The 18,699-nt window shown below is 50.0% G+C and overlaps 1 protein-coding gene across 1 annotated transcript in view; it reads right to left on the minus strand.

Annotated features, from left to right (window-relative positions):
• Positions 1–18,699, minus strand: part of CPXM2 (carboxypeptidase X, M14 family member 2) — a 128,280-nt gene that overhangs the window by 83,043 nt on the left and 26,538 nt on the right. Inside the window, exon 3 of the mRNA XM_055300648.1 lies at positions 12,028–12,137. Coding sequence (XP_055156623.1) covers positions 12,028–12,137 — 110 coding nt within the window. The remainder of the gene's footprint in view (positions 1–12,027; positions 12,138–18,699) is intronic.

The raw sequence follows: 18,699 nt of genomic DNA on the forward strand, positions 1-18,699 counted from the left end.
ACCACCATGGGGGGGGTGTTACCTAAAAATGTTAGCTGTGACATGTGATTAATATAGTTAATCTCCCATGCAAGGGCCATCATCTGGTCTGAATATCTCCTTTGGCAAATTTCTATGATAGACCTTTGATAAACCCATAGAACGGCCCAGGTACAAATCAGCTGATCCTTCAAATCAGCAGAACATCTTGTCCCAGTTCAGACCTCACCATCAGTAAAGCTGGTTGCGAAGAAATATTCACTGTTTTTTTGGAGTGGTGTTTTTTTAAAAAGATTTTATTTATTTATTCGTGAGAAACAGAGAGACAGAGAGGTAGAGACACAGGCAGAGGGAGAAGCAGGCTCCATGCAGGAAGCCTGACTTGGGACTCAATTCCAGGTCCAGGATCATGCCCTGGGCTGAAGGCGGCACTAAGCCATTCAGCTACCCAGGCTGCCCTGGAGTGATTTTTAAAACCCAAAATCAACGTCTTAAAGAGTTCCTTGCACTGGCCAATGAAAACAATAAATATCTAGAGCTTGAAATTTAAAACATTTTAAAATAGAAATCTATAAAATATACCATACACCACTGTTTAATTGTTAAAGAAAAAAAAAACACAGGGACAGGAATATTCTAATTGAAAAAAGAGGGTAAAGGACTTTTCACATCAACATTCTAATTCAATTCTACTAAAACCTAGCAAACATTTTGGTCCTATAATGGCCTATCAGTGGAGTAACTAGTTTAATTCTCCCAACAATTATGTGTTCACCTGTCACGATCCACATAAAGACAGATGTGTTCCTACACTCTGAGGAGGCAGCACAGCTCAGGACAGCCTCCGGGGTCCTTGCTGGGCTAAGCTCAAGTCCTAGCTACAGCTCAATATCTGGATGCCCCCATTAGGTCCATAAAATAGGGACAGAAATAGAATCTGCCCTGATAGGAGTACACGGAGGAGTTTACAAGTCCCACGGAAGTGCCGTCCAGGGCACAGTCCACCCTCAGTAGAGGGAGCCATGGGGGTACAAGCATGGTTCACTTTGTTTCAAGTTCCTATCTGTGGAGATTTGTGGTTGAATTTGCTTCATGATGCAACCTACGTTTTCTTCTATTAATAAGTGAGTGGTCAATTTAGCCCATTGACAAATGTTCTTTGTTATCATGAGTTGTCAGCTTTTCTTAGACATTGTATTTTTACTGCTTCTTTTGTTTGTGCTTCCTCGTTGACTCCTGAGCTGTTTTCTTTGTTCGACATCTACGCCTCCTCTGAAATAATTTTTTTTTGGAACTATATAAGTGATTTTTGCTTTTGCTATGTACTTCTTTTTGGGGTTGTTTTTTTATTTTTTGTGGTTGTTGCTTCAGGTTTTTATTTAAATTCCAATTAGTTTACATAAAGTGTAATATTAGTTGCACGTGTAGAACTTAGTGACTCAACACTTCCCTACATCCCCTGGTGCTCATCACAAGTGCCCTCCTTAATCCCCATTGCCCATTTCATCCACCGCCCCCCCCCCACTTCCCCTCCAGCAACCCTCAATTTGCTCTCTCTAGCTAAGAGTCTGCTTCCTGGTTTGCCTCTCTCTCTCTTTTCTTCCCCCCTATGTTCATCAGTTTCATTTCTTATCCTCTAAAAATTTTAAAGGTGTGTCTTTGTTTCAGTGGTTAATTTAATAACTACATAACTTACATAAATGCCTTCATGTAAGATGCTTAATTCTATATTTTCTTAGAAAGTCCCTGTTGACTCCCTACCATAGGCAGTGATAAATTCATTTCTACCTCCTGTTGTACCCCTTTCTTCTCCTTCATCAACTAATTTCATTCCTCATATTCTTAACATTCACTTTTAAAGTTTAAACCAACTTTACCTCCTTTCTATGATTTATCAGCTTTTTAATAAAGTTTTATTGAATTAAAAAAATGTATCTATGTAGAAGGATGGATATTAACCAGACTTACTGTGGTGATCATTTCACTATATATACAAATACTGATTTATTACGTTTATTGAAACTTACTTTATTGCAATATTCACTTTGTTGAAATGGTCTAGAACCAAACCCACAGTATCTCTGAGGTATGCCTATACTGGAATTAAAATTATTAAGAACCAAAGAAAAGGCAATTCTGAAATACAACAGTAAAGCAGGAGAATAGATACATGATTTTATTATTTTAAGTTTCAATAAAAATTGAAATAAAAAATTTAAAAATGAAATATATACAAAAAAGTGCACAAAGCCTAAGTGTGAAGTTCAATAAATTTTACTGCACACTCACTCAAGTGTCCACACCCAGATCAAGATATAGAACAGGACCAGCTTGCCACAGCCTCCCTTTTACCACCTCCCACTATTACCTGCCCCTCAAAGATAACCTCTACTCTGACCTCCATTTCCCTAGATTGGTTTTTCTGTTTTTAAATTCTATGTAAATGAAACTTACCATAACTACTCCCTAGTGTCTGGCTTCTTTCGCTCAATGTTATATCTGTGAGATCAATCTGTATTATCACAGGTAGCAATAATTTACTCCTTTTCATTGGTGTAGAGTATTCCATCATTCCATCATGTGACTTACTCCTTGTATGCTGATGGACATGTGGCTTATTACCATTTTGGATTGTCATGAATAGTGATGCCATGAACCTACCTGTCCCTGCCTATCATGCACATATGGATGCATTTCTTTTAGGCATAAGAGTTGAATTTGTTAGATGAACAGGTATGAGAATATTGAGCTTCAGTAGACATTCCAAAAACATTTCCAAAGCTGTACTATTTTACATTTTCACCACCGTATAAAAGTTTCTATTGTTCCACTTCTTCACCCACACTTGGTACAATCCTTTTTCCTTAAAGTCATTCTGGGGTCTATATGTCATATCTCACTGTAGTTTTAATTTGTATTTCCTTAATGACCAATGATAGAGAATACCTTGTCTTACATTCATTGGCCACAATATTGCTCTGTAACCAAAGCTCAGCTCCAACCACACTGTCTTAGCTTTAGCCCCTCAAATATGTCATGTTCCCTACAACCACAGGGCCTTTGTACTACCATTCCCTTCGACCTGGAAGGTGATGCAGGGGCACGCGGGAGGCTGCCACGTGACCCTGGACATGGAGACTCGAGTGGTGCAGCACTCAGCCCAGGGACACCACGGGATGCTCGGGCCACCAGAAGCTGGAAGGAGCGAACAAGGAGCCTTGCCTAGTTCCCCGAGGCTGGGGAGGGAGAGCAGCTCTGCTCACACCTTAATTTCAGACTTCCAGCCTCCAGAATTGTGTCAAGCTGCCCAGTTTGTGATTCTTCTACGGTCATCCAAGGAGATGAATACACGGTGGTGCTTCCTTCTGAGCACTCATCCTAGGCTCTAGTCGTGCTTTCACTGGTGATTTATCTTTTTAATAGTTTCACTTCCCCATTAGATTATCAGAGGTATAGGTCAAAAAAGCACTGGAGGTATCCCTGACTCCTCTTTTGATCTCTCACACCCCTCATCCAGACATCATCCAGCCTCCTGAGAAAATCTTACTTTCAAAATATGCAAAATACAACCACCTTTCACCACCTCCACCACTCCTGTCACAGCCAGAGCCAGTGCTATCTCTCATCCTGGATGCCAAGGTCATGCCCCAACAGGCCTCCCTGCCTCCACGCTGCTCCCCTAAGTCAACACAGGTCGGTCCTTCTCACCTGTAAATCACAGCACAGCATTTCTGTGCCCAAAAACTTGCCAGGGCTCCCCCAACTAACTTAAGAACAAAAGCCAATGGCAAAGTCCGCCCAGTGTTCATTCTGGGCCTGCGCCTCCTTCCTTGCATGCTCATTGTGCTCCAGCCAGACTAGCCTGCTGTTGCTCCTTGGTAGGGCCATGCATGCAGTCACCACAGGACCTTTGCTCAAGCCATTACCACTGCCGGGAGTGCTCCTCCCACAGCTACCTGACTCCCTGATGATCACCTTCAGGCCAACTCAGCCCCAGTACCACCTCTTCAATGAAGCCTGCCTTGTTTACCTTTAACAACAGCCTGCCCCCTCCCCAGAGCCAGCCCTCCTGACTCCTGCTGCCAGCTCTAAGTTTGTTATGCTCTCTCTCCCTAACACTCCCCGCTGACACTAGAGAAGTTCTACTTTATTACATTCCTTGCTTTTATGTGCCTCCCCCACTGGAATGGAAGCTTTCAGATGGCAAAGACGTCTGTCCGTCTGGTTTTTGAAGCATCTCGGTCACCTAGACAGGGCCCAGGACACAGCACGTCCTCCCCAAACATTTGCTAAAATATAAGGACAATTTCTATTCTTGCTCTTTACTGTTTCCCCAGAACTAGAGGTAGGTTTGTGTTTATGGAATCAATGAATCGACCAACCAGCCAGCCAATCAAAGCATCTGCTCTGATCTCCTTTTTTTCTCTTCTCCTCCCTGTCTCTTCCTCCATCCCCTCCTCACACAGGCTTCTCCACCTGTGCCATCTATCGTGACCACAGAAACCCTGGTGCAGGATGACTGGCATACCTGACTCCCACCTGTCCACGTCTAGGAGAGAGCCAGGCTGGCCTGTGCGTGGCTGGGCAGACCAGAGGGCCCGTCCCCACGAGTCATTATCCGAGGAGGCACCATTCGGTTGTGCCAGCTGGATGGACGTGAGGTCCGTGCCTGCGACTCCCGGGGCCCCTCAGGCTTCTCTGGGCCTGGCCAGCGGGGAGCCTGGAAGGTACTGGGGGATGCTCGGGCCAGCAGTCAGGGAGATGAGTCACAGGATGGGACGCTGGCCGAGGCCACAGGCTAGAGAACACACCGAACCTTCTCGTGGGTACCGGAGATAACAAAGAGCTAAAATACAGCCAGAAACCTTGAATTTGACTCTCAGCTTGGCACTTACTAGCTGTGGGGTTGGGACAGGTCACAAAACCTCTGACTTCGATTTCCGTATCTCCAAAATAGAGTTTCCCTCTGAGTATAATGAAGATGAAATGAATTATTAATTTAATGAGATTTAATAAAAAAAATAGTCAAGAAAATTCCCATAGCAAGTAACAGAATCCGCATTTGAACCAGAAAGCCCTGTGGTTTCTTAATAATCTGTGGTTCACAGGCCAGGGAGCCCCAAAGGGCCCCTTCCTTTTGTTTCTCTGGTCTTCTACTCTTTGCCCTTCTCCTGCTCATGTGTTTATGGTACAAGCTTCTGGAGAATAAGAACAGCGCATTACCATCATTCTGGTAAATTCTCCTTTTAAATTTTCCAAGAGACTCATGATTTAGAATATTTGGTCCTGTTATTCCCATAAAAATCCAAACATCCAAAATTCCAGCACTTTGGCATCCAAATGCTGTCTCCCAGACTGCTTCTTAAAGCCAGATAGAGCACAAAATCCCTTTATCGGAGCAAGCAAGACATTCCTTGGTTTGGAAGCAATCCCCACTGTGATTATTTCTGCCTCTGCAGCACTTAGCACATTTATAGCCCCCACTGAGGACCTGCAGAGCTACAGCAGGGCTTTGTGCAGCCAGAAACAGACCGGAGGCTGAGCACCCAGAGAAGCAGGAAGATCTGATGGAACAGACAGGCTGTGGGGTCGGAGGACTCTGGGTGCAGATGATTCTTCTGATAAATAGAAGCAGGGCAGGCTCGAGGTGACACCTGAGAAAACAGTGCTGCCCCAGGCCGTCCCATGTTTGGGCAAGGCGGGGCACCAGGTGTTTCAAGGCCAAAGGAGACAGGGGGACAGATGATGGGATGTGCCCTTGCACATCAACCTGGACATCAGGATAAACCTGGGTGGATGTTTTATAACCAACTCCATGCCCTCCTAGGGGGTGCATGTGAATTCAGCCACAGGCATCGGCCATCTTCCAGGCTTACACCTCATTTCAGGTAAAAAGATTATCAGAACATTGGAACTGGATCCTAATATCGGCATCCAGGTGCTCCAGAGAATTGCATTAATGGAATGACTCAGAAGAGCTGTGGTTGATTTTAGTGGCACTGAGAAATGGCTTGGACAGATGCTCTTAGCTTAACCAGACATTTCCTCATGAGAGAGGTACCAGAGGCGAACTCCTCTCAGAGGTCAAACTCAAGTGAGACAAGACATGGGCCACAGAATGCTACGTGACGGTGGGCAGGCGCCACAAAGACATCTGGAGGTGTTAACGTAGTGCACCAAGTGTTTTCTCGTGACCTCAAAATGTCAACTCTTTCTTCAAAACTCTGATCTGAGTACCAACTGTCTCACATTCCCGGCTCCAGGCAAGAATCGTGGTGGTATCCTGAGTTCCAGCCATGCCCTTCTGATCCGTGTCAGGTTCCTACTTAGCACAGCTTTAGAGTCTTAAGAATGAAATCAAAACCCGGCCCTCTGAAGTGGCAAGTGCTGCTCTAATTTGCTCAAGGATTTGCAGCAATGAAAGCATCTGATGTAATAATGGTGGGGGGCAGATAAATCACTCAGGGAGCAGTGTGGTCTTGGACTCTACCTTGCTTAGTTTACGAGCCATGGAAAAATCTCTGGGGGGGGGTCTTCAAAAGAGTCTGCAAGAATAGGACAGCTGATGAGCTGCCACTGAATGACCCACCTGAGCACAGAGCCACCTCCTCAGACCGTCTAGAGGCAAATGAGGATCCGAGAGTGATTTTATTTTTTTTTATTTTTATTTTTTAATAGACAGAGAGAGAGAGACAGAGACACAGGCAGAGGAAGAAGCAGGCTCCATGCCAGGAGCCCGACGTGGGACTCGATCCTGGGTCTCCAGGATAGCGCCCTGGGCCAAAGGCAGGCGCTAAACCACTGAGCCACCCAGGGATCCCCCCGAGAGTGATTTTAAAGGACAGTGCTGAAATGTCTTTGAGACTTAAAATGTTAATTTCTATTCTGCCTGTGGCAGCTCCTGGAGCAGAAGTCGGTGATTATTCTAAATGAGATCACGTCACAAGTGGGTCGGTGTTAAGAGGATCTTGACCATGCTGGAAAAACAATCACAGATGAGAGGATAAACCTTCGCTATCCTGATGAACTTGATCTCTTCCTTGAGTTCTTGGAAGATCGATCTTCCTTCAATATGAGAAATGTGAACTTGGGTTTCTTCTCTAAGTTTATATTATTAAATCAACATTAGCAAAATTCCATTTGCAAAACAAAAGAGGTTATAAGGTGCTTTTATTCTTCCAAAGTCTTCTGCTTAAAAATGAGGACAGGGGATCCCTGGGTGGCTCAGCAGTTTAGAGCCGCCCTCAGCCCAGGGCATGATCCTGGAGACCCAGGATTGAGTCCCTCATCGGGCTCCCTGCATGGAGCCGGCTTCTCCCTCTGCCTGTGTCTCTGTCTCTCTCTCTGTCTATCATGAACGAATAAATAAATAAAACCTTTTAAAAATGTTTTAAAAAATGAGGACAAAGAGTGCCATAGACTGACGGTGTGTCCCCTCAAAGTTTGTATGTTGAAACCAACCCCTAAGGTGATGGTGGTAGGTGATGGTGGTAGGAGGCAGGGTCTCAGGGAAGTGACTAGGTCATGAAGGTGGAGCCTTTGTGAGTGGGGTTAGGGCCCTTAAAAGAGAGGCCCCCAGAGCCCCTAGATCCTTCCACCACACGAGGACACAGAAGGTGGTGAAGAAGGTGGCCATCTATGAACCAGGAAGCCAGCCCTCTCCAGACACCCAGTCTGCTGGCATCTTGACCTCAGACTTCCCAGCCTCCAGAACCGGGAGAAATTCTTTTGTGTGGCTAACAAGCCCCTGGAGATACAATGTTGTCCTAGTGGCTTAAAAGGATGAAGACAGAGAAAAGCGTTTCTGCTATATGGCAAATGGCAACTCAGGAAGAGCTCACAGTCTGCAAAATCTGCACTGTCAACACTGGGTTCTGGTATTGTCATACCAGTGTAAACCAGTGTGAGATCACAGTCAGAAAAGAGAGACGGTCGTGGTCTAATCATCGTTCCCATCACGCCCAGAACACTATCTGCTGACCCGGGGACAGTTTCATGGCATCGTTAGGGGCAACAAGTCTGGGTTGAAAGTAGCTTTGGATTCATGCCCTGCCTCTCCTGGGCATCTTAACCAAGTTATTCCACCCATTCATGTGTCTGATTTCTATAAAATAGAGGTAATAATAAGAAGAGTATTTGTTGGGACGCCTGGGGGGCTCCCCGTTGAGTGTGTCCTGATCCCGCGGTCCTGGGATCGAGCCTGCTTCTCCCTCTGCCTCCCTGCCTCTCTCTCTGTGTCTCTCATGAATAAATATATAAAAATCTTAAATAATAATAATAGTACTCGTCTCCTGTCAGGGAACAAATGAAAATACTGGGCAGAAAGCATTTGGCACAGTGCCGACACCTCTCGGAGCCGAGTCCGCTCTTCCTATGCATCTGAGGAAAGGGGGGACCCAGGAACGCCCCGTCTTGGCTCTTCTGGGGACAGCAAAGTCCCTGGCTTGTACCGGGCACTTCACAGGGGTCAGAGAAACGAGTGGATTCTGATGGGCACACATAGGGCATTTGAAAACTTCTAAGGACAATTCTCTTCCCTGGTTTGGTGGATCCCCATGTTCTGAGAAGGTGACTGTGCAGGGGGCGGGGGGGGGGGCTCAATTCGTGAATGAGATGAAGACACCAAGGCTCAGACGAGGGGGCACCGTGCCTAGAGCCGCTCAGTCACCAGTGATGGAAGCAGGATGAGCACCCGGCCCGCATGCCCTGTGCGCCTCATGCACCCCGGGGGCACCAGGGCCGAGCCTGCAGACGCTGGGCCATCCCGCTCACATCTGTAACTCCAGCGCACCAACGGTTCTCACACCTGGGTGTTTCTCCCACATCTAATCCCATTAGCTCTGACACACCTACAAAATACTCCTAAGTGAGGAGAGAGGATATTTTTAAGCTGCATTTCAAACTGTTATGTGTGGGAAGATGTATTTTAGAGCACCTGTGGCAGTGAAATCAGGCTTCATGGGGCACTGATTCTGGAAGGCCACAATAGAGGCCCCGCCCACGTCATTATTTCCCTGTGGGGGCTGCATTGAAGCCCCTCACACAGCTGCAGGCAGCCCTCCACTCTCTGCAGTTAACACCACATCACCTGCTGCGGGGGGGAGGCACCCCAGGACTTGGGGCGGGGAGTGGAGGGGTGGGCACTGGCCTGGACTTCCCTGTTAAAACAACTACTTCCTATTCTAAGAGCAGGTGCAGAGATTTTTCTTCTCAGAGGGTACTTGGAGAAATGATAACCCACTGAAGAAAAATAAATCCCCATAAGGACAAGCCGCACTGAAGTGGTTTTCAATGACTCTCCTACTTCCTCTTGCCTGAAGTCAGGAGGGTGGGTCTGTCCCCACTTTCCAGCCTGGGATACCTGCCTTCTCCCTGGCCTGTGCCTCTCTTGAGGGAAGGATGAAGGAAAGATGATAAGGACCCTGCTCCCTGATGGCTGACCGTCCACCAAGGGGACCTCCTGTGGGGCCCAGCAAAGGCAGGGCGGTGAATGCCCACCATCTATCCTCTGTGTGTGTCCAGGCGACATTCTGGGTTGGGAGGAAGGGGGTGGAGGAGAGTCCAAGCCCCTTCTAACCTGGGGCTTCTGCTCAAGGAGGGGCAGAGAACACCCAAGGGAACAAGTCACCGGCATTCGAGGAGGGACTGCACCCCACAAGAATTAAGAGGGGCCAGTCACGTGGGGCCACCTAGGAGTTTCCAAGAGCCCCTGGAAGCTACCAGAGGCTAGAAGCAGAGAAGCGAAATGATCCAGTAAATGTTTTCAAATTATAAACCACCTAATTTCACTCCTCCACTGATCCTATGAGTTCTCAGCACTCCCTCTTGTCTGGTGAGGCAGGTGGGGCTCAGAGCCATAAGATAATAGTTCCAAGGTCCCAGAATCTGGATGTGTCAAGGCCAAGGTCTGAACTCCACATGCCTAGGGCCCCTGCACTATGAGCCCCCCCCCACGCTCCACCCATCCGCTCTGGGAGTAGAACTTCCAACAAGAACAATACAACTCTCAGGCCCTATCCCCCACCAACAAATTCAGGACTTCCAATTTCTTGACTGAAAGGTTGGATAAATGTGAGCACGTCCTCTGTAACAGAGAATAACTTCATTTATAGAGAGGGCATTCAAGGTATTGGCTGACAGCTCCTCCAACTGATGCTCAAAATAGCTCCACACCCATTGGGACCTGGCCCTGCTAGCCCTTGACTTCCACAGAAGCCTGGACCCTGACTTGACTTCCACAGAAGCCGGGACCCCATCCAGGTTGCCACAGGCACTCATATTATTAATGGTCACTCCTGTGAAACTTGGAACTTCATCCTCTTGAAAATCATAGTGTTGAGTTATACACACCCAAATGTCTCTTATCAGCTGTTATTAACAAAAAATCATACTCATAAAGCAACTTTGGACTTCATTAACGTTGGTTCTGGAAAAGTCTTACCGGGGTTCTGGCCTGCAAAGTGGTGCCAGGTGAGCGGCTTGAGAGTCTGTGTGGTGCGGCCAAGTGTCAAGGGAGGAGGGAAGGGTTGCTGGGAGTCGGAGTTGGAGGGCCACTCAGACACCCCCGAGCCCCTGAGCTCCTGGGGAGGGGCCTCGTCCACCCTGGCCCGGTTCCCAGCACAGCAGCTGCCCACAGCGTGTTCACAGGGATGGTGAGAGCATGAGGTGTTGGTGACGTCGCTCAGAAGGTGTCCGCCTAATGGCCCCATGTCTCAGGGATGCAGGGCCATCTTCTTCCTTGGAGCTGGATGAGACGGTGCATGTACAGAAGGGGTTTGGAAAACACACCCACAGTCATGGAGCAGCGGGGGAAAGACGGCTAAGATACTAGAGACCCATACAGGACAGCACATGACCAAATGCTGAACAAGGAAGGAATGGAATGGCACCAGCTGGAGCTGGAGCCAGAGGGAAAGGACCCCGTGGATGGACTGGTAGGATAACGCCCCCTCCCCAACAGAGAGGCCAAGGTGCTAATCCTGGGGCCCGAATGCTGGAGGCTCTCTGATAAAGGAAAATGAAGTTTGCAGATGTGATTAAGGTCACTTGAGGTGGGAGATGATCCTGGAGCATCCACGAGGGTCCAGTGTCATCTCAAGCCTCCTTAAAAGTGGAAGAGGGAAGCAGGAGGAGGACCCAGAGGCTTGGAAAGAGGAAGGGACCACGCAAAAGGAACACAGGCACCTCTGGAGGCTGGAAAAGGCGAAGAAATGGATCCTCCCCTCCAGGTCCAGAAGGAACGCGGCCCTGCCCACATGTTGATTTAGCCCAGTGGGGCTCCCATGCTCCAGAACTGGGAGAGAATGGGTTTGTGTGGCCTAAGTGGCTGCATTTATGATAAGTTGTTAGAGCAGCACAAGGAATCGACCATCGGGGATGCTGCAGGACTTATGATGCCTGGCAAGGTGGAGGCCAAGAGGTTGCCCAGGCAGGGGGACCTGCCTGAGAAAAGGCAAGAAGAACCACATGGTGTATAAAATGTGCAGGGAGGAGCTCATGTTCCTGGAGCAGGACCCCGACAGTAGTGAGGACCAAGGTCACAGGACCCTTGAGTTAGAGAAGCAGACCAGACATGAGGTGCTGAGCCTCAGAGAGGCACACAGGGTTTGCCCTGGGGGGAGCCATAGAACAGCCTGGAAGAGGTTTGTGTGGTGGTGAGAAGCAGTGGTGGGGGTGGGAGGAGAGGACAAATGCCTCTGGCTGCCGATGCCTGCTGGATTTGCCGATGCCCGCCTCCCCGTGCCTGTGCAGACAGATCACAGGAAGGGGAAGCGCTCAAGAGGTGGAGGAGGGCCCACGTGGGTCCGGGTACCAGCAGCATCCTTTGTACTGAGGGCTCCTTGTAGAAGACACATATCCTGAGTCTCATCTCAAGGCTCTCTCTCTAAGATGAGGATCTGAGGCAATGCCCTTCCTGCTGGGAGAAGTGGAGCTAATGCATTTGGAATGCCATGTGGGGTATCCAACCCAAGCCCAGCGAACCGCTGGCTGCGTCTCCTGCCAGAGCGGCTAGCAATGCAACCAGAATCCTTTCTGCACCACCAGTACCTGGATGTTGAGTCTCCCTCGATGCGCACCCAGGCCATAGCGCTTCGAAGTAGATGCATGAAGCTGGAAGTCTGTGATTTTCAGGGTCTCCAGACCCAGAGGTGGGCAACCTAGAAAGGACAATGCTTGTTAAAAACAAAGACAGATGTTCAAAGGCAACTTTCCAGTTTTCTCCATCTGGCCCCCCAGCTTTCCATTTGCTCCTGAGCCCCCAGCCACCAGCGCGGCCCACCCCCTGGCAGGTCCAGGGCTTCCAGACAGAGGCCGTTGTCAACTCAACCATGAGTATGTCAACTGCCTTTCTCATGGGCATTTCCTCTCTGGCTGTTTGTGCTCTGCTATCCCTTATCTCTGTTGCTGTCCATGCTACTGTCTGAGGCTGTTTCCAATTAAGGATCCTTCCACGGTGTGACTCAGCCAGGGAGCGCTATTGGTTAGAAATTTTGAAGTGATCCCGTGGTTGAACTCTGCAAATTAATCAGAACTTGTTGATTTTGCTTCAGCAACTCTGGCCTTTGTGTTGTGCATGCTAATGAGCAAGGCAATATAAATAGAAAAAAAAATCTATTGTTTTCCATTCTTGGCAAAACTGGTAGTTTTGAGAACAGCTACCAGACACAGTTTAGTCCAAGCTGCCCCTGGAATAAGACACTGGAGCTTGGGCAGGCCCCTGGTGATCCTCCCTGTCCAGACCAGCATCCTGTAGGTATGGGCTTTGACGGCAGCTCCAGGGTCAGCTCCCAGGCCTCCTGACTCCTGGGCTGCTCTTCTCACCGCCCACTCTGTCTTGGAGCTAGAAGTCTCCAAGAGATGAAATCTGCTTCCTCAAATCTGACCCTGGAGAAAGAAAACAAAAACTCTGGAGGAGAAGTAAAATCTATTTCTACTGGAAGTGTGAAAAATCCCTTAAGTAAGAGGCACATTTTAAAAGCTGTGTGGGAAGAAAAAAATAAATAAAATAAATAAAATAAAAGCTGTGTGGCTCACTGCTGAGATGGGTGTGCCCCCAGGGACCCCAGGACACCTGAGGATGTGGGGGTATCTGTCCATCCATGACAAACCCCTGCAGGGAAGAAGCCCCTCTGGTCTCAGGATGCTAGCGGAGCCTGGCAAGACAGCAGCCAGACCAGGTGCTGGGCGGGCAGCTGGGTAAGAAAGTCTGCCCACAGGTGGGGGGCAGGGCAGAGGGGTTCAGCCCTGCCAGATGCCGAGACACCATCTAGTCCTCCCCTTGGGTCCTCAAAGAGGAAGCTGAAGCCCCGAGATTAGAGGTGAGCCTTTCAAGGCATCCCTGCCAGCAGCCAAGCTGGACCTTGGATCCCGGGCTCCAGACTCAGCTCCAGGCTTTCAAACACTGCCATGCGGCTTCCCTGGCCCTGCCCACACCTGCCACGCGGCTGCCTGGGCTGGTACTTATGCATCAGCCATCTGTGCTGGATGGGGGTGGGGGGAGGTACTGGTGCCCAGTGTGGTGGGGAGCACTAAGAGTGGGGTACGGTGCCACTGCCACCCACCTGATGCTGCAGGGGAACCCAGCAGGCTTCAGCTGGCACCGTGAACAACGGTGTTCTAGCTGGATTCCTCCAGAGGGGGCTGTGCCTCAAGTGGGGGGCCATGTGAGCAGGAACCATGCAGTGAATGGGGGCGGGGGGCGTGTAGCCAGTGGGGACAAGAGAATGAATGGGGAGGGCAGGGCATGCGGCCCGTGGGGATCCACACAGCAAGCATCCCTAACCACCCAAGGCTGACCCCACAGAGGCTAATCTCATTGTCATAACCCCCTTCCCTCACTAGGATTGGCCCTGGGCACTTTCCAGGCCTGGAGGGCACAGGGGTCTGACCCACCCAGGTGGCATTTCCTCGGTCCCGATGTTGAACGAGTAATTCTCCATCACGCCTCCCGAACACTGACCAAGTGTCTGACGACTGAGCAAAGGTATTTCTCACACACTTACTCAGAAATCCACGCTGCCTGCCTCCACCAGCCACGCCTAGTCGTGGAACCTGCTCACGCTCACAGGCGGCAGCCACACCTGCCCCTCCGCAGCCCAGGCCCTGCGCCCAGCCGGGAGAGAGCAGGAGCCTGAGCCCCCACGCCGTCCCACCGTGGCCTCCGGACAGCAGCACCGCCTCTCCATGCCGCTCCTCCCTGGGCCACGTCCCTCCAGCCTCTCACTCCCCAGTGGTCACTGGCATGCACCTGAGGCCCTGCTCCAGACGCAGGGCAAGGACGGAGGGTCAAGATCACTTCCTGTCCCCTCTGGGAGGTGAGACTCCAGAAGGTCCTCCACAACCTGTCATTCAGCCCTGGTCCTGAGCCTGGGGCCTGGAGACTCCCTCAGCTGGAGATGCCGCCCACTGTCCCCAGCATCCCACCCCCCCCCATGCCCCTTGTCACCTTGTCCCAGCCCACCCTGCTCAAGGCACATCAGCATCCTCAGACAGCCCGCACCTCCAGAGCCCTGACGCCAAACGGTCTGGTCAGCCCTTCTGCTGGACGATTCCCCGTGTCCTGGGAATGGCCTCTGCACCTTGATTCCACCAGGTACGCCAGCTTTGGTTTCAGACCCTGATGGGACCAGCACACTGGTATGTCCCTCCACATCCTGGCGCTCCGTTCAGAAGCCTGGTATCCCCACGTGAGCGAGCATCAGAAATACAAAAAGGTCTTGCTACCATTTCAGGGAAACTCTTTCAAAGTTATATCAGATGTGTTCCTCCTGTTTTTTGTTTGTTTGTTTTTCTTTTTTTTTTTTTACAGATTTTATTTATTTAAGAGAGAGAGAACCACACTCACAGTAGGTGGAAGGGACAGAGAGGCAGAAGCAGGGAGCCCGACAGGGGTGCTCAATCCCAGAACCCCGGGATCATGATCTGAGCTGAAGGCAGACACTTAACCGACTGAGCCCCCCAGGGACCCCACCATCCCTCCTCCTTAGCAGAAAACACAGCAGGTGGTGAATTCCAGGTACTTCATCAAACTAACACCTTCTATTACTCATTTAGATTCAGACAGACAAACTGACAGGTGGATGGCACAAATTTTTTACGAGTTAAATAAGGAACAATAACTGCTATCCAAAGCATTTCTTCCAGGAAAAGAGAACATCTCATTTGCACATGACTATCTTAATTCGAAAAGAAACTACCTGAAAACAATTGCATACTCATCAAAATCACTCTTATATTGATAAGTGGAAGCTGCACCACATGCTCTCCCCAGGATGCACAAGGGGTGGAAAGAAAGTGCCCCTAGGTGGGGTGTTTATTGCTTACACATCTGATCTCAACCCAAGAGCTCAATGCCTGCCCCCTCGAGGGGCACAATCGCCGTGTACAGTAAGCAAGTGTGGAGTCCCACAGAGCCAGCACCACATCCGATGACAAATGTCCACTCTTGCCCATTCTTGAGATGATGTGACCACATAAGCCAGAAGAGCCACTGCTTCGGTCCACAGCACAGCTGATGACGTCTTTGGTGGGGAGCCCAGATAAACACACACGCTCAGCCTGCACGCAAACGCAGTCTTCCCTGAATCCTAATAAGGATTTTTCTTTTTCCCTTATCAGAAGACACTATCTTCAGAGAATGTGGCTTTGTTTGGGAGCCTTCTCTGTCAGCCATGCCATTAATAGAAACGCTAGGGACATCCACCCTGAGATAGGCTACAGCAAAGTCACCGACTCACGAAGGTTAGGGAGGCATCTCCGGTTGTTAGAAACCAGCAGAGGTTAACTTAAGCAGGAATGGGGGTCATTGGAGGAACAGCAGAAAGCTCCCAGAAGGGACCAGGGCAGGGACACGGGACACACACAGCAGGGAGCCCCAAGAGCCCTCATCACCCAGGCAGCAGAAACCACGGACCACGTGCTCCCAGAGGACTGGATGGATCCCCACGGCACCTCCAGCCACACCACACCTCCCGAGGGTCTGCACCAACTTCACACGGCTCATCCCAGGGAGGGCCTGGCTCACCGCATCACCAGTCTGCTCACTGAAGTCAGGTCCCGACAGCAGGGGACAGACATCTGGAGCTGCCTGTGCAGCCCTGCAAGGTTGGGGTGGGGGGTCCCACCCTGCGCAGCCCTGCGCCCTGTGATGCGATGGGTTCTCCAGCCGCCTGCCCTCACTGCCCAGCCCCACGTCCACGTCCTCCCCTGATTTTGCATTCTGCACTCTGGTTTTCTGGCTTGGCGACTCTCCTCATTTGGTGGCCTCGTCTCGGGCTCCCTGAGTCTGCTCCCTCTTGGCTACTCCTGCCCCGGTGGTTTCCATAACATGACCGTCTTCTTCCACTCAGGCTGCTGTAACAAAACCCCATGGACATGTGGCTTGTAAACAGAAGTTTATGGCTCACATGTCTGGAGGCTAGAAAGCCCAAGAGGAAGGCCCCAGAGCAGCTGCCCTCTGCTGAGGGCCCCCTGCCTGGCTCACAGCCGCCCCTTTTCACTGAAGCAGCACCTGGTGCCTCTTAGAAGGGCCCTAATCCTGCTCGTGAAGGCTCCGCCCTCAGGACATAAGCACGTCCCTAAGCCTCCCACCTCCCCACCTCCTCACACCATCACCTTAGGGGCTGGGATTTCAACACAGGAATTCCGGGGGTAGGTGACCCAGACTTTCAGGCCACAGCAATATTTCCCTGTTTCTCCCCTTTTCCCCCTCCTGGTTTGTGGGGCCTTTTCTTCCCCTGCAGCTCAAGGCTGTAACCCTCTGACTCCTGGAGAGTCCTCCCTCCCTTCCCCTTGAACAATCCATGTGGGCGCCAACAGCTGCATCCACGCAATCACGGGCACTGTCTACGCCAGCAGGGGTCAAGTCACATATTTGAGGTTTCAACTCAGGACCCCTCCTGTGAGTGCATCTGGAGACCAGACTCTTCTACAATGTTCCACGTGAGGCCTGCTTGGCGGCAGCAGCCCTGGTGGCTTCAGTCTGCTGTGGACGTGAATATCACCCTTGACACGTCCCGACTGTCAGCCCACTGCGGAAGAAGCTCTCCAAGACCGTCGTGACTTTCTCCTCTTCCTCCTCGGCATACTGTCCCCGCTCGGTCAGATGGCAGGAGCCCTGGGAGGGGTCACGGAGACGCAGCACTAGTGCAGGCTGCCCCCGTGAAACTCCCCTCTGTTCCACCGCCACTGGGCTTTGTCCTTGGAGGACCTCCAGCCTCTCCTGCCACCACAAGTCTGTTTCACATGGGCTTTCCCTCAAGTCCCATAACCATCAAAGCAACTTAGCACAACACACACTTACCGCATCCCCACCTGCAGGGCCCTGGGCACCACGATGCCCGATCAGCTCGGCTCAGACTGACGTGCTACACCAGCTGGGAGTTCCCTGCCTTCCCAGAATCTCATTCAAAACTTTTTTTTAGGGGCACCTGGGTGGCTCAGTGACTGAGCATCTACCTTTGGCTCAGGTTGTGACCCTGGGATGCTGGGATTGAATCCCATATCGGACTCCTTGTAGGGAGCCTGCTTCTCTCTCTACCTATGTCTCTGCCTCTCTCTCTTTTTCTCTCTTTCTCTCTCTGTTTCTCATGAATAAATAAAATCTTTAAAAAATTTTTTTAATTAATAAACTGTTTCACCATAAAGTAGTTTAGCACAAACTCTCTATCCCACATGCCTTCATGTAAGGATCGACAAGGCAACAATGCCAGGTCAAAGCCACGTTATTCTGCACAGAAAGTTCCTAGGCCTATCTTATGCAGGAATCTCCACATTTAGAAAAATGCAGGGTTTTCCTGTCCTGAAGGATAGGGAAATGAAGGACAGGACAAATATCTTTTGATTTAGAGATTCTAAATTAATTCAAAATAGAGTCCTGCAATGTCCATATTAAATACTTAATTCTGATGAATTCCAATATATTTCCACCTGATTCATTTTTCCCCTCTTCTTTTTTTTTCCCTGGGAACATCAACCTCAAGGCTTTTGGTGGATCTACTCAGTGTCCACAATGAGCAAAATGAGCTGTCCTGCCACCTTGGGTTCACCCGCAAAGAGGAACAGTACTGCACTGGAAAGAAAATTGCAGAGGAAAAAAAAAGAAAAGAAAAGAAAATTGCAGAGGACAATTAAGAAAGCACTGCCAAGTGCACTCAGCCGCTCAGGAGAAAGGTGCGGGTAGGAAATGGAAAATGTACAGAATGGTCTGGAAGGCTGGGGTCCACCCGGGCGAGGAGTGAGCCACATGCTGCTACAGCACCGAAACCACCTCGGGTCCCCTAGTATGCAGAGGCCTACAGGGGGGCACGGGGTCCATTCCTCCTTCCAGCTGCACTCCGAACCATCAAAGACTAAAAAGTAAAATAAAGAAAAAGAGCAGGAAATGGCAGGCTGACCACATCTGGCCACCAGGCCCCACGACCTCAGGCCAAAGCTCAAAGCTGCCCCCCACTCCTCGAGGTGACATCTGCAAAGCTTTGGTGACTCAGCTGGTCCCTGGTTGTGGACACAACAGGGGACTACTACTAACATTATAACCCCAGGGGCAGAAAGGAGCCAAACAAAATCTGCAGAATGAATTAGCCTCTGCACCTTTAAAACCAGAACTCTCGGACTACTGGAGATTATCAAGACAGAGATAATCAGACCAACGGGAGACTTCGCAAAAACAAATTAGAATCTAGAATCCACTATCAGTCAACAGCCCACATAACTAAGGGC

This window comes from Nyctereutes procyonoides, unplaced genomic scaffold (assembly GCF_905146905.1).
Source record: "Nyctereutes procyonoides isolate TBG_1078 unplaced genomic scaffold, NYPRO_anot_genome, whole genome shotgun sequence".
Classification (NCBI taxonomy): Eukaryota; Metazoa; Chordata; class Mammalia; order Carnivora; family Canidae; genus Nyctereutes; species Nyctereutes procyonoides.